At 40.8% G+C, this 15,922-nt stretch overlaps 1 protein-coding gene across 4 annotated transcripts in view; it reads left to right on the top strand.

The window, feature by feature from the left end:
* Nucleotides 1-15,922, top strand: part of LOC139749531 (uncharacterized) — a 152,993-nt gene that overhangs the window by 95,039 nt on the left and 42,032 nt on the right. For all 4 annotated transcript variants that reach the window (XM_071663498.1, XM_071663497.1, XM_071663499.1 and 1 more), the window contains one exon: nucleotides 7,091-7,358. In XM_071663498.1, coding sequence (XP_071519599.1) covers nucleotides 7,091-7,358 — 268 coding nt within the window. The remainder of the gene's footprint in view (nucleotides 1-7,090; nucleotides 7,359-15,922) is intronic.

Raw genomic sequence — 15,922 nt, 5'->3', positions numbered from 1 at the left:
ATTATCCTATAGTAGAAAGTCACCCATTTGCTTTCTGATTAACCTTTCCAAAACCTTCAGACCACACTTGTCAAAGAGACTGTATTTCAGCACCTCTTCCCAGTCTCCTTTTTTATTAGGGGATATGATGTTGTTTGCCCCTTTTCCATTCCCCTGGCACTTTTCCTTTTTCCAGCAACATCTTGAACAGTTTTTCAAAAGTTCCGTCTGATGTTGCTGCATATCTTTGGCTCATAAGGTGAAATTTTATCAGGCCTTTAGCTTTTTAAGGATCAAGATATTCTTATTTTGTTTTATGTCTTTTCTAGATTTTTTTCATACATATTCACCATTTCCTTCATTAGTGAGGTAGCATTAAGAACAAAGGACTGAGCCTAAGAGGGGAAATCCTCACTTGGCTCCCTTCTTTGTTCCTTCTTTTAGAAAAGTGAAAACTTTTAGTCGCCTTTTATGACACGCAGGGAATATGTGGGAAGTATTCTTTCTCACCTATCCCCCCCCTCCCTTTTCTAGATATCTCAAGATTTTCTAAAGCCACCACCCCATCTCATTAGTAATAGGGCTATAGTGTCTTCTACTGTGAAATCGCTTTTGAATTTGGTAATCTGTTACTTACATATCCTTATATCAGCCTCTGCTATTTTTCCCTCTGAATCTCTTGGTATGATATGCTTCTCTATAACTAATAATCTACATCTGACAGATTTATGGAAAAGTTTTGGATTTTCACCTGCCATGTCCACAGTATTCTTTTTAAAATTTCTGTTTTTCTTTTACTATCATGCCTTACCCATTCCTTGCTTTCTCATACCTTGCATAAGCTGGCTGGCTGGAGTGTTGCCTATATCTCTGCCATTGCACATCTCAAAGCTTCCTTGCTTTTTTGACATCTGTAATTGAATCATTCTTTTTTTTTTTTTTTTTTTTTTATACTTTGTCGCTGTCTCCCGCGTTTGCGAGGTAGCGCAAGGAAACAGACGAAAGAAATGGCCCAACCCCCCCCCCATACACATGTACATACACACGTCCACACACGCAAATATACATACCTACACAGCTTTCCATGGTTTACCCCAGACGCTTCACATGCCTTGATTCAATCCACTGACAGCACGTCAAACCCTGTATACCACATCGCTCCAATTCACTCTATTCCTTGCCCTCCTTTCACCCTCCTGCATGTTCAGGCCCCGATCACACAAAATCTTTTTCACTCCATCTTTCCACCTCCAATTTGGTCTCCCTCTTCTCCTCGTTCCCTCCACCTCCGACACATATATCCTCTTGGTCAATCTTTCCTCACTCATTCTCTCCATGTGCCCAAACCATTTCAAAACACCCTCTTCTGCTCTCTCAACCACGCTCTTTTTATTTCCACACATCTCTCTTTCTATCATTCTTCCCTCTTGATAAACCTTCCCTCTGCATTTTAGGCTAGAAGTACACATGTTCTAACTTTTACATTGTAAATCTCATTGAACTTTTTATCATAGCCACTGAACTCCATATCCGAGACTGTGTTGCAATAGAAATTATTATGTTCTCTTTAGTTTCCACAGTTATATCTCCTTCATAATTCCTGTCTCTTTTTACTTCCTTTTTTACCACATAATGATACTTAAGCATTAAATTGATCACTTCCAAGTGGTGTATTAGATATGGTGCTTTCAATATCCTTGCTAGTCTTTGATGGTTTTTCAATATCCTTGCTAGTCTTTGATGGTGTTTTCAATATCCTTGCTAGTCTTTGTGAAGATAGATCAAGTAATGAGGGTGTAACAGTCCCTCTCATCCTAGTGTTTTCACTGATATGCTGGCATTGGAAATTTTCCAGTACTTACCATACATGATATGTGCAGACATGAGACTCTTCTTCTCTTTGATAACTGTATCATGGGCTAGATTAATCCTAACCCTAGAAATTTGGTTAAGAATGAAACAATCAACTGAAGGAATAGCCATGCTGTCATCATCTCTTGGAAGACTTGATTCATCAAGAGAGCATCATGCCTAAAGCCCATTTATATCTCACAGACCTTTAGTACTTTTTGAAAAATTTTTGAAAGGACCATTCATTTATACATCCTGGAAGTTTGAAACCCCTTTTGGTGAGGAATGTCTCTCTCTGAATTCAGAAACTCATTTTATTGGCTTAACCTGGCTTTATGCAAGAATTCTTGATGCAAGGAAGGTAGCCTCTACATTAGTCTTCCTCAAAAACCTTTTATAGGAGGAAATGCAAAGAAATGGGGTCTTTGGCACTCATCTACCACCTTTGACAGACAGTACCTTATTTTAGACATTGTGGATCTAATTCATGTGGCTCTGGGGATTCCTCCTTCTGGAGACACAGATTCTAATGTGCTTCTGAATAACCTTGAAAGGAATTCTTGCCAGCTTTTAGGTGGAGCATTCTTATCTGAAAAATGTTTCTCTTCATCTTCCTCCTTCATGCAGATATGCTCGCATGCTTATGGGACCAACTACAGAGTAGAGAAATGTAAGTTCTAAAAATTATGAAATCTTTTCTTGTCAAGGTGGTGTCCTTGAGCAGTTTTTCTTGGTCTTCTTAAATTTACCCTGTTTTCCTCATCCATTTTTTAAAAACTTCTGTGTACCAGTTGTGGCTGCATTCAGGTTGATGCCCATGATCTGCAAATCCTGAGCTATCATGTGGCTGGAAGGAATTGGTCAATAATATGATGTCTTTGATTGGCCGAAAGCTGGCCTGAAACATAATGTCGGCACTGCCCTGGTTGAATGTGGATAGTGAAGGCCAACACTTTCTTTCCAGAAACTCTGTGATTTGGGAATGTCTTATATTGATTTTCTTAGAGAGTCTATCATGCTTACAGGATACCACTGTGGAAAGAAAATACCACTTTAGAAAAAATTTCTTAAATTTTCAAAACTTACATTTTTGTCAATTGTTTTTAGGTAATAGATAATGTGTATTATTTTCTATTTCATAGACTCCAGTTATCAACAAAAGTCTGCTTCAAGGCAGACCTTCAGTGACACATGGGAAAAGGACCAAAAAGATGGGGAAGTAAAGAGGGATGAGGAAAAACAGTCTGAGATTTTTTGGGGGAAATGAAAAACTGCATATTAACCCCTTAACTCCTCACAAATGTTTCTTTTTCATTCTTGTGAATCTTTGTTTTTCACAGTTTGAAAATTTTATTTAACCTTACAGTGTTAAAGTTATTCATGAAATATAGAAAATTACTTTAGAAGTATATTTTGTCTTTTACTTTCACTTTGTAGAGAGAGATGGCCAGAGAGCGTTATTGGATTACGTGTTAATTGACAGGCGTGCGAAAGAGAGACTTTTGGATGTTGATGTGCTGAGAGGTGCAACTGGAGGGATGTCTGATCATTATCTGGTGGAGGCTAAGGTGAAGATTTGTATGGGTTTTCAGAAAAGAAGAGTGAATGTTGGGGTGAAGAGGGTGGTGAGAGTAAGTGAGCTTGAGAAGGAGACCTGTGTGAGGAAGTACCAGGAGAGACTGAGTACAGAATGGAAAAAGGTGAGAACAATGGAAGTAAGGGGAGTGGGGGAGGAATGGGATGTATTTAGGGAATCAGTGATGGATTGCGCAAAAGATGCTTGTGGCATGAGAAGAGTGGGAGGTGGGTTGATTAGAAAGGGTAGTGAGTGGTGGGATGAAGAAGTAAGAGTATTAGTGAAAGAGAAGAGAGAGGCATTTGGACGATTTTTGCAGGGAAAAAATGAAATTGAGTGGGAGATGTATAAAAGAAAGAGACAGGAGGTCAAGAGAAAGGTGCAAGAGTGAAAAAAAGGGCAAATGAGAGTTGGGGTGAGAGAGTATCATTAAGTTTTAGGGAGAATAAAAAGATGTTCTGGAAGGAGGTAAATAAAGTGCGTAAGACAAGGGAGCAAATGGGAACTTCAGTGAAGGGCGCAAATGGGGAGGTGATAACAAGTAGTGGTGATGTGAGAAGGAGATGGAGTGAGTATTTTGAAGGTTTGTTGAATGTGTTTGATGATAGAGTGGCAGATATAGGGTGTTTTGGTCGAGGTGGTGTGCAAAGTGAGAGGGTTAGGGAAAATGATTTGGTAAACAGAGAAGAGGTAGTGAAAGCTTTGCGGAAGATGAAAGCCGGCAAGGCAGCAGGTTTGGATGGTATTGCAGTGGAATTTATTAAAAAAGGGGGTGACTGTATTGTTGACTGGTTGGTAAGGTTATTTAATGTATGTATGACTCATGGTGAGGTGCCTGAGGATTGGCGGAATGCGTGCATAGTGCCATTGTACAAAGGCAAAGGGGATAAGAGTGAGCGCTCAAATTACAGAGGTATAAGTTTGTTGAGTATTCCTGGTAAATTATATGGGAGGGTATTGATTGAGAGGGTGAAGGCATGTACAGAGCATCAGATTGGGGAAGAGCAGTGTGGTTTCAGAAGTGGTAGAGGATGTGTGGATCAGGTGTTTGCTTTGAAGAATGTATGCGAGAAATACTTAGAAAAGCAAATGGATTTGTATGTAGCATTTATGGATCTGGAGAAGGCATATGATAGAGTTGATAGAGATGCTCTGTGGAAGGTATTAAGAATATATGGTGTGGGAGGAAAGTTGTTAGAAGCAGTGAAAAGTTTTTATCGAGGATGTAAGGCATGTGTACGTGTAGGAAGAGAGGAAAGTGATTGGTTCTCAGTGAATGTAGGTTTGCGGCAGGGGTGTGTGATGTCTCCATGGTTGTTTAATTTGTTTATGGATGGGGTTGTTAGGGAGGTAAATGCAAGAGTTTTGGAAAGAGGGGCAAGTATGAAGTCTGTTGGGGATGAGAGAGCTTGGGAAGTGAGTCAGTTGTTGTTCGCTGATGATACAGCTCTGGTGGCTGATTCATGTGAGAAACTGCAGAAGCTGGTGACTGAGTTTGGTAAAGTGTGTGGAGGAAGAAAGTTAAGAGTAAATGTGAATAAGAGCAAGGTTATTAGGTACAGTAGGGTTGAGGGTCAATTCAATTGGGAGGTGAGTTTGAATGGAGAAAAACTGGAGGAAGTGAAGTGTTTTAGATATCTGGGAGTGGATCTGGCAGCGGATGGAACCATGGAAGCGGAAGTGGATCATAGGGTGGGGGAGGGGGCGAAAATTCTGGGGGCCTTGAAGAATGTGTGGAAGTCGAGAACATTATCTCGGAAAGCAAAAATGGGTATGTTTGAAGGAATAGTGGTTCCAACAATGTTGTATGGTTGCGAGGCGTGGGCTATGGATAGAGTTGTGCGCAGGAGGATGGATGTGCTGGAAATGAGATGTTTGAGGACAATGTGTGGTGTGAGGTGGTTTGATCGAGTGAGTAACGTAAGGGTAAGAGAGATGTGTGGAAATAAAAAGAGCGTGGTTGAGAGAGCAGAAGAGGGTGTTTTGAAGTGGTTTGGTCACATGGAGAGGATGAGTGAGGAAAGATTGACCAAGAGGATATATGTGTCGGAGGTGGAGGGAAGAAGGAGAAGAGGGAGACCAAATTGGAGGTGGAAAGATGGAGTGAAAAAGATTTTGTGTGATCGGGGCCTGAACATGCAGGAGGGTGAAAGGAGGGCAAGGAATAGAGTGAATTGGAGCGATGTGGTATACCGGGGTTGACGTGCTGTCAGTGGATTGAATCAAGGCATGTGAAGCGTCTGGGGTAAGCCATGGAAAGCTGTGTAGGTATGTATATTTGCGTGTGTGGACGTATGTATATACATGTGTATGGGGGGGGTTGGGCCATTTCTTTCGTCTGTTTCCTTGCGCTACCTCGCAAATGCGGGAAACAGCGACAAAGTATAAAAAAAAAAAAAAAAAACTTTCACTTTGATAATACGTAAATTTTTCAGCACACCCCACTAAAAGGTGCAGATGTAAGTTCTGTGTGGCAGGTAGGCTACCACTATGCATGCTTTATCTTTCTTTTTTTCCCTCCACCAAAAAATTGATAATTGAAAATTAGTATTATGTTTTTTCATATATGATGAATGTTTTCCTTTCACAAACTGATGTGATTCATTGATAATTTTTTCATAACAACCAAATAATGAAAGCTTGTGAAATTACCATCCACACTAGTCAGACATTGTGTTGTCAAGGTTTGGTGTGTACTAGCACCGCTGCTTTATTTTTAGGTAGAAACACCTCCTGCCTCATCTTAGTCAACTTTCAGTGTAGGAAGAATCAGTGTCCATAAAATTCTCTCCTTGATCCAAAGACAGATCATCATGTCAAATAGATTCAGGATCGTCATCTGCTTGGTCTTTTGAATGTAGCTATAAGCACTCAGTTTTCTTCCTAGAAAACTCATGATAATGTGCTGTCATTGGAATGGCAAGAGGATTACAGACTGTGGGCAGAAATTTTCATGCACTGCCATCTTAGCAGTGAAATAGAAGCTCAAAACTCTATGCATAGATATCCATCTAGAAGAGTCGCCAGGCTAACATGAATATTCAGCTAGAGTGGTTAAGGGGTTGGAAATATTTCTGTTTTTGAAATGAATAATGTTACCAAAAGGAATTAATGGAATTAAACTTTTGGGGCTGATTCCACTCAGGAACTTGAGAAACATAACATATTTTTTTAAGCTGGCTTTGGTTTTGATTACTTTGTAAATTTTTGTTCTTTCATTTTCACTTTCCCTCTAATTCAAAACCTTCACTTTTATTAGGTTTATTAGGTTGTCTTGCCTTTACAAAAATATGAATTTTCATCATTCCTTTTTTGTAGTGTATGAGTGTTGTTAAGTGTCCACATGAAAATTGCAAGAAAATTATCAGTAATTAGGTGCATCCCTAAACTATACCTTAACCTATTAATCTTTCATTGTTGCATTCATCATAAAGTGAAATTAAGAATGTTCTTTCTAAAATTTTTCTCTTGGGAATCAGTTGATGTGTTTTACAGGCATCATTTATCATTAGGTGGTGATGGCTTTTGTGTTCATTGTTTATGTTTGAGTTCACTGAGGTTATTTACTTGGTACAGATGGCTGTGTGAGTTTATGTTTGGTATATATTAATGTTTTAGTTGTTATTTTTACTCACCTGAAAAAGTTATTTATAATCAACTTTGAGCATACTTTTCATATTTCAGATGGTTGATTGATACAATAGTTGTGCATTATAAGGAAATAAACACAAGGGTAGAAAATGATTTGGAGAAGGAGCGAGAGCTGATAAAAAAGGAAATGGAGGAGAGAAAAGAAAGAATAAGAATGCATCGAGCTGAGCGAGAAAGACAAGAAGCTTTAAGGAATGAGACTGTGCCAAGAGATCTTCAAGCAGATATCCAAAATGGTGATGACTTAGATATTGTTACTGCCAATATTACTCAACAGGCTGGGAGCAGTGGCATTCCTAATGTAAGTGTGGTTAAGGTGACAAATTAAGGAATTTGTAAAGTTAGGTACTGTTTGTCAGTTGTCATTTGTTTGTGAATTTTAATGATATTGGCATTTAGGAAAATTAAGGTTGTAATAAACCCATTAAACAGATATTTCTATTTCATGAATAATGAATAGATGGCTTAAGAAAATGCCAGAACTATTATCATCCTATCCTCCCATCCTTCCCTTCCCTCCAGTTTGTTTCAACATCTCAGTTTCATATAGATTCTTATAAAAGTGACTTTATTTTTTGAGTCTCCAGTCTCAGACTAAAGTCCACATTGAGATAAGGTCTTAATTGAAATACAAAAAGTGATTAAACCAAAGGAAAAGTAAGAAGAGAATAGGAAAATATTGTAAGAATCTTAGAGGAAATGCAAAATCTGATTTTAACCCCTTAAGTTGTTTAGAAAATTGATTTTAACTTTACAGTTTCAAATTTATTCATACTGAAAAGATACTTTTCAGAAGTATATTTCATGTAGTACTTTTACTCAGATAAAGTGTAGTAGTTTTGTAGATGTGTCAAAACAACACACTAAAAGTGCAAAAATATAGCATGAGTGTCAAGTAAGTTGCCACTATACATTTTATCAATTATGTTACCTACACAAAAAAGTATATTAATGATTATTTTTATGTTTTATTTCATGTTATGTTCTAAAATGGGAAACAGAAGGAGTCACGCGGGGAGTGCTCATCCTCCTCAAAGGCTCAGACTGGGGTGTCTAAATGTGTGTGGATGTAACCAAGATGTGAAAAAAGGAGAGATAGGTAGTATGTTTGAGGAAAGGAACCTGGATGTTTTGGCTCTTAGTGAAACGAAGCTCAAGGGTAAAGGGGAAGAGTGGTTTGGGAATGTCTTGGGAGTAAAGTCAGGGGTTAGTGAGAGGACAAGAGCAAGGGAAGGAGTAGCAGTACTCCTGAAACAGGAGTTGTGGGAGTATGTGATAGAATGTAAGAAAGTAAATTCTCGATTAATATGGGTAAAACTGAAAGTTGATGGAGAGAGATGGGTGATTATTGGTGCATATGCACCTGGGCATGAGAAGAAAGATCATGAGAGGCAAGTGTTTTGGGAGCAGCTGAATGAGTGTGTTAGTGGTTTTGATGCACGAGACCGGGTTATAGTGATGGGTGATTTGAATGCAAAGGTGAGTAATGTGGCAGTTAAGGGAATAATTGGTATACATGGGGTGTTCAGTGTTGTAAATGGAAATGGTGAAGAGCTTGTAGATTTATGTGCTGAAAAAGGACTGGTGATTGGGAATACCTGGTTTAAAAAGCGAGATATACATAAGTATACGTATGTAAGTAGGAGAGATGGCCAGAGAGCGTTATTGGATTACGTGTTAATTGACAGGCACGCAAAAGAGACTTTTGGATGTTAATGTGCTGAGAGGTGCAACTAGAGGGATGTCTGATCATTATCTTGTGGAGGCTAAGGTGAAGATTTGTATGGGTTTTCAGAAAAGAAGAGTGAATGTTGGGGTGAAGAGGGTGGTGAGAGTAAGTGAGCTTGGGATGGAGACTTGTGTGAGGAAGTACCAGGAGAGACTGAGTACAGAATGGAAAAAGGTGAGAACAATGTAAGTAAGGGGAGTGGGGGAGGAATGGGATGTATTTAGGGAATCAGTGATGGGTTGCGCAAAAGATGCTTGTGGCATGAGAAGAGTGGGAGGTGGGTTGATTAGAAAGGGTAGTGAGTGGTGGGATGAAGAAGTAAGATTATTAGTGAAAGAGAAGAGAGAGGCATTTGGATGATTTTTGCAGGGAAAAAATGAAATTGAGTGGGAGATGTATAAAAGAAAGAGACAGGAGGTCAAGAGGAAGGTGCAAGAGGTGAAAAAGAGGGCAAATGAGAGTTGGGATGAGAGAGTATCATTAAATTTTAGGGAGAATAAAAAGATGTTCGGGAAGGAGGTAAATAAAGTGCGTAAGACAAGGGAGCAAATGAGAACTTCAGTGAAGGGCGCAAATGGGGAGGTGATAACAAGTAGTGGTGATGTGAGAAGGAGATGGAGTGAGTATTTTGAAGGTTTGTTGAATGTGTTTGATGATAGAGTGGCAGATAGAGGGTGTTTTGGTCGAGGTGGTGTGCAAAGTGAGAGGGTTAGGGAAAATGATTTGGTAAACAGAGAAGAGGTAGTAAAAGCTTTGCGGAAGGTGAAAGCCAGCAAGACAGCAGGTTTGGATGGTATTGCAGTGGAATTTATTAAAAAAGGGGGTGACTGTATTATTGACTGGTTGGTAAGGTTATTTAATGTATGTATGACTCATGGTGAGGTGCCTGAGGATTGGCGGAATGCGTGCATAGTGCCATTGTACAAAGGCAAAGGGGATAAGAGTGAGTGCTCAAATTACAGAGGTATAAGGTTATTAGGTACAGTAGGGTTGAGGGTCAAGTCAATTGGGAGGTGAGTTTGAATGGAGAAAAACTGGAGGAAGTGAAGTGTTTTAGATATCTGGGAGTGGATCTGGCAGCGGATGGAACCATGGAAGCGGAAGTGGATCATAGGGTGGGGGAGGGGGCGAAAATTCTGGGGGCCTTGAAGAATGTGTGGAAGTCGAGAACATTATCTCGGAAAGCAAAAATGGGTATGTTTGAAGGAATAGTGGTTCCAACAATGTTGTATGGTTGCGAGGCGTGGGCAATGGATAGAGTTGTGTGCAGGAGGATGGATGTGCTGGAAATGAGATGTTTGAGGACAATGTGTGGTGTGAGGTGGTTTGATCGAGTAAGTAACGTAAGGGTAAGAGATATGTGTGGAAATAAAAAGAGCGTGGTTGAGAGAGCAGAAGAGGGTGTTTTGAAATGGTTCGGGCACATGGAGAGAATGAGTGAGGAAAGATTGACCAAGAGAATATATGTGTCGGAGGTGGAGGGAACGAGGAGAAGAGGGAGACCAAATTGGAGGTGGAAAGATGGAGTGAAAAAGATTTTGTGTGATCGGGGCCTGAACATGCAGGAGGGTGAAAGGAGGGCAAGGAATAGAGTGAATTGGAGCGATGTGGTATACCGGGGTTGACGTGCTGTCAGTGGATTGAATCAAGGCATGTGAAGCGTCTGGGGTAAACCATGGAAAGCTGTGTAGGTATGTATATTTGCGTGTGTGGACGTATGTATATACATGTGTATGGGGGTGGGTTGGGCCATTTCTTTCGTCTCTTTCCTTGCGCTACCTTGCAAACGCGGGAGACAGCGACAAAGCAAAAAAAAAAAAAAAAAAAAAAAGTTTGTTGAGTACTCCTGGTAAATTATATGGGAGGGCATTGATTGAGAGGGTGAAGGCATGTACAGAGCATCAGATTGGGGAAGAGCAGTGTGGTTTCAGAAGTGGTAGAAGATGTGTGGATCAGGTGTTTGCTTTGAAGAATGTATGTGAGAAATACTTAGAAAAGCAAATGGATTTGTATGTAGCATTTATGGATCTGGAGAAGGCATATGATAGAGTTGATAGAGATGCTCTGTGGAAGGTATTAAGAATATATGGTGTGGGAGGCAAGTTGTTAGAAGGAGTGAAAAGTTTTTATTGAGGATGTAAGGCATGTGTACGTGTAGGAAGAGAGGAAAGTGATTGGTTCTCAGTGAATGTAGGTTTGCGGCAGGGGTGTGTGATGTCTCCATGGTTGTTTAATTTGTTTATGGATGGGGTTGTTAGGGAGGTGAATGCAAGAGTTTTGGAAAGAGGGGCAAGGATGAAGTCTGTTGGGGATGAGAGAGCTTGGGAAGTGAGTCAGTTGTTGTTCGCTGATGATACAGCGCTGGTGGCTGATTCATGTGAGAAACTGCAGAAGCTGGTGACTGAGTTTGGTAAAGTGTGTGAAAGAAGAAAGTTAAGAGTAAATGTGAATAAGAGCAAGGTTATTAGGTACAGTAGGGTTGAGGGTCAAGTCAATTGGGAGGTAAGTTTGAATGGAGAAAAACTGGAGGAAGTAAAGTGTTTTAGATATCTGGGAGTGGATCTGGCAGCGGATGGAACCATGGAAGCGGAAATGGATCATAGGGTGGGGGAGGGGGCGAAAATCCTGGGAGCCTTGAAAAATGTGTGGAAGTCGAGAACATTATCTCGGAAAGCAAAAATGGGTATGTTTGAAGGAATAGTGGTTCCAACAATGTTGTATGGTTGCGAGGCGTGGACTATGGATAGAGTTGTGCGCAGGAGGATGGATGTGCTGGAAATGAGATGTTTGAGGACAATGTGTGGTGTGAGATGGTTTGATCGAGTAAGTAATGTAAGGGTAAGAGAGATGTGTGGAAATAAAAAGAGCGTGGTTGAGAGAGCAGAAGAGGGTGTTTTGAAATGGTTTGGGCGCATGGAGAGAATGAGTGGGGAAAGATTGACCAAGAGGATATATGTGTCGGAGGTGGATGGAACGAGGAGAAGGGGGAGACCAAATTGGAGGTGGAAAGATGGAGTGAAAAAGATTTTGTGTGATCGGGGCCTGAACATGCAGGAGGGTGAAAGGAGGGCAAGGAATAGAGTGAATTGGATCGATGTGGTATACCGGGGTTGACGTGCTGTCAGTGGATTGAATCAGGGCATGTGAAGTGTCTGGGGTAAACCATGGAAAGCTGTGTAGGTATGTATATTTGCGTGTGTGGACGTATGTATATACATGTGTATGGGGGTGGGTTGGGCCATTTCTTTCGTCTGTTTCCTTGCGCTACCTCGCAAACGCGGGAGACAGCGGCAAAAAAAAAAAAAAAAAAATCATAGATGTTTTCACTGATAATTTTTCCATGACAAAAGTATAAGTGTGTAAAAGTACTGCTAGTGCCATTCAAAGGTAGTGTTGTCAAGGTTAACAGGTGCTGGCAACACCACCTCCACTTTTATTAGAAACACCTTTTACCTGATCTTGTCAGGTTTCAATTCTAGAGGAGCCAGTGTCCATGGAATCACTCTCCACATCATCATTGTCAAGTGATTCAGGATCATCTTTTGTCAACTCCTCTGATTATAGCTCAGTTTCCTTCATAGAAAAAGTCATCAGTATTGCTGGAGGATGGATGGCTGTGGGAAGAAATGATCATGCACAGCCATCTCAGCCACCACCCAGACATATACATACATACACCTGTACATATCCATACTTGCCTTCATCCAATCACTACCCGGCCACACAAGAAATAACCTCCCCAACACACACACACACACACACACACACAGAGCGAGGTAGTGCCAGGAAAACACAAAAAAAAGGCCACGTTTGCTCAAACTCGATCTCTAGCTTTCCACATCCCAGTCCTGCAGACCTTTCCAGGGTTTACACCACACATTTCGCATGCCCTGGTTCAATCCATGGACATCATGTTGACCCCAGTATACCACATCATTCCAATTCACTCTATTCCTTGCATGCTGTCTGTTCCCCCTCCCCTATGTTCAGGCCCCGATTGCTCAAAATCTTTTTCACTCCATCCATCCACCTCCAATGTGGTCTCCCACTTCTTCTTCCCTCCACCTCTAACACATATATCCTCTTGGTCAATCTTTGCTCACTCATTCTCTCTATATACATACATATACACACACAGACATATACATATATACACATGTGCATATTCATACCTGCTTACCTTTGTCCATTTCTGTCGCTACCCTGCCACATGGGAAATAGCATCTTCCCTCTCTCTTCAGCAAGGTAGTGCTAGGAAAAGACAAACCTGTCCTTACTCATCCTCTCTATATGCCCATACCATTTCAATACATCCTCTTCAGCTTTCTCAGCCATACTCCTTTTTATTACCACACTGCTGTCTTACCATATGATTCCTTATTTGGTCAAGCCTTTTTACATCACATACGTCCTCAAGCATTTTATTGTTAGCACATTCACCATCATCTGTTCTTTCATGTCTGGGGCCTACATTTTGTATCCATACAACACTGTTGGGACTATGATATCAACAAAGATGATATGATATGATAATGACCTCTCTTTCCACACACTCCTGAGAGTGCCCAGGACATCCTCCTTATCCACCCTATGGTTCCATTCTCTGAAACACCCAGCTTCCTCCAAGTGCTCTCTATTCATACTCACACTCCAGCTAACATGTCACATTCTTCTTAACCTAATAACCCTGCTTTTAATCACATTTACTCTCAACTTTTTCCTTTCACATACTCTCCCAGACTTAGGCACCAGGTTCTGCAATTTATCACTCAAATTTGTCACAAGCACTTATCAACAAACAGCAGTTAACTCACCTCTCAGGTCTTCCATGCCCCTAAAAGACTGCATTCCTTATCCTCTCTCAAAGATCTTTATATTCTTTTCTCCACATTACCCTATCTATAAATGAATTAAACAGCCATATTGGCATCACAAACTCATACCACAGATCCGTCCTCCTCTTCTCTTACTCACTCATGTGCCATACTCTCTTGATAAAAACCCTCCACTGCTTCCAGCAACTTTCCATCCACTCCATATATTCATAATGCCTTCCAAAGAGTATTTCAATCAGCCCTGTCATGTGCTTTCTGTAGATCCATAAATGCCACATACAAATCATTCTGTTTCTCTTTAAGTATTTTTCGCATACATTCTTCAAAGCAAACACGATCCCTTCATCCTCTACCACTCCAGAAGCCACATTGTTCCTCCCCAGTCTGAAGGTCTGTGCAAGCCACCATGCCCTCAGTCACCACTCTCCCACACAGCTATAAGATGCACTCAACACACTTATTCCTTTGTAATTTGAACATTCTCTTTTGCCCCCTTTGCCTTTATACATTAGCACTGTACAGGCATTCTGTCAATCCTGTGACACCTCACCATGATCAGTACATTCATTGAAAATTTTAACTAACCAGTCAACGACACAATAACTCCCTTTCTTAAGAAATTCGCTCGTAGTCCATCCTTTGTGGGAGCTCTGCTGCACTTTATGTCACAAAAGGCTTTCATCACTTGTTCTCACCAAATCAGTTTTGTATTCTCATGTTAACTGAGACGGCATGGGCAACTGAATGCCCTGATCAAGGTCACTACATGAATGCATTTGGATGATTTTTGCAGGGAAATAGTGCAAATGACTGGAAGATGTATAAAAGAAAGAGGCAGGAGGTCAAGAGAAAGGTGCAAGAGGTGAAAAAGAGGGCAAATGAGAGTTGGAATGAGATAGTATCATTAAATTTTAGGGAGAATAAAAAGATATTTTGGAAGGAGGTAAATAAAGTGCATAAGTCAAAATAACAAATGGGAACATTGGTGAGGGGAGCTAATGGGGAGGTAATAACAAGTAGTGGTGATGTGAGGAGATGGAGTGGGTATTTTGAAGGTTTGTTCAATGTGTCAGATAATAGAGTGGCAGATATAGGGTGTTTTGGTCGAGGTGGTGTGCGAAGTGAGAGGGTCAGGGAGAATGATGTGATAAACAGAGAGGTATTGAAAGCTTTGTGGAAGATGAAAGCTGGCAAGATGGCGGGTTTGGATGGTATTGGAGTGGAATTCATTAAAAAAGGGTGGGGCTGTATTGTTGACTTGTTTGTGAGGATGTTCAGTGTATATATGGCTCATGGTGAAGTGCCTGAGGATTGGCGGAATGCATGCATAGTGCCATTGTACAAGAGCAAAGGGGATAAAGGTGAGTGTTCAAATTACAGAGGTATATGTTTGTTGAGTATTCCTGGGAAATTATAGGGGAGGGTATTGATTGAGAGGGTGAAGGTATGTATAGAGCATCACATTGGGGAAGAGCAGTGTGGTTTCAGAAGTGGTACAGAAGTGGTATCAGGTGTTTGCTTTGAAGAATGTATGTGAGAAATACTTAGAAAAACAAATGGATTTGTATGTAGCATTTATGGATCTGGAGAAGGTATATGACAGAGTTGATAGAGATGCTCTGTGGAAGGTATTAAGAGTATATTGTGTGGGAGGCAAGTTGCTAGAAGCAGTGAAGAGTTTTTATCGAGGATGTAAGGCATGTGTACGAGTAAGAAGAGAGGAAAGTGACTGGTTCTCAGTGAATGTCGGTTTGTGGTAGGGGTGCGTGATGTCTTCATGGTTGTTTAATTTGTTTATGGATGAGGTTGTTAGGGAGGTGAATGCAAGAGTTTTGGAGGGAGGGGAAAGTATGCAGTCTGTTGTGGATGAGAGTGCTTAGGAAGTGAGTCAGTTGTTGTTCACTGATGACACAGCGCTGGTGGCTGATTCAGGTGAGAAACTGCAGAAGCTGGTGACTGAGTTTGGTAAAGTGTGTGGAAGAAGAAAGCTGAGAGTAAAGGTCAACAAGAGCAAGGTTATTAGGTACAGTAGGGTTGAGGGAGAAGTCATTTGGAAGGTAGGTTTGAATGGAAAAAAACTGGAGGGAGTGAAGTGTTTTAGATATCTGGGAGTGGATTTGGCAGCGGATGTAACCATGGAAGCAGAAGTGAGTCACAGGGTGGGGGAGGGGGTGAAAGTTCTGGGAGCATTGAAAAATGTGTGGAAGGCGAGAACATTATCTTGGAAAGCAAAAATGGGTATGTTTGAAGGAATAGTGGTTCCAACAATGTTACATGTTTGTGAGGCGTTGGCTATAGATA

The sequence above is a fragment of the Panulirus ornatus genome, chromosome 7 (assembly GCF_036320965.1).
Source record: "Panulirus ornatus isolate Po-2019 chromosome 7, ASM3632096v1, whole genome shotgun sequence".
NCBI lineage: Eukaryota > Metazoa > Arthropoda > Malacostraca > Decapoda > Palinuridae > Panulirus > Panulirus ornatus.
The sequence above is the reverse complement of the archived record's forward strand: the minus strand, read 5'-3'. Positions and strand labels throughout refer to the sequence as shown.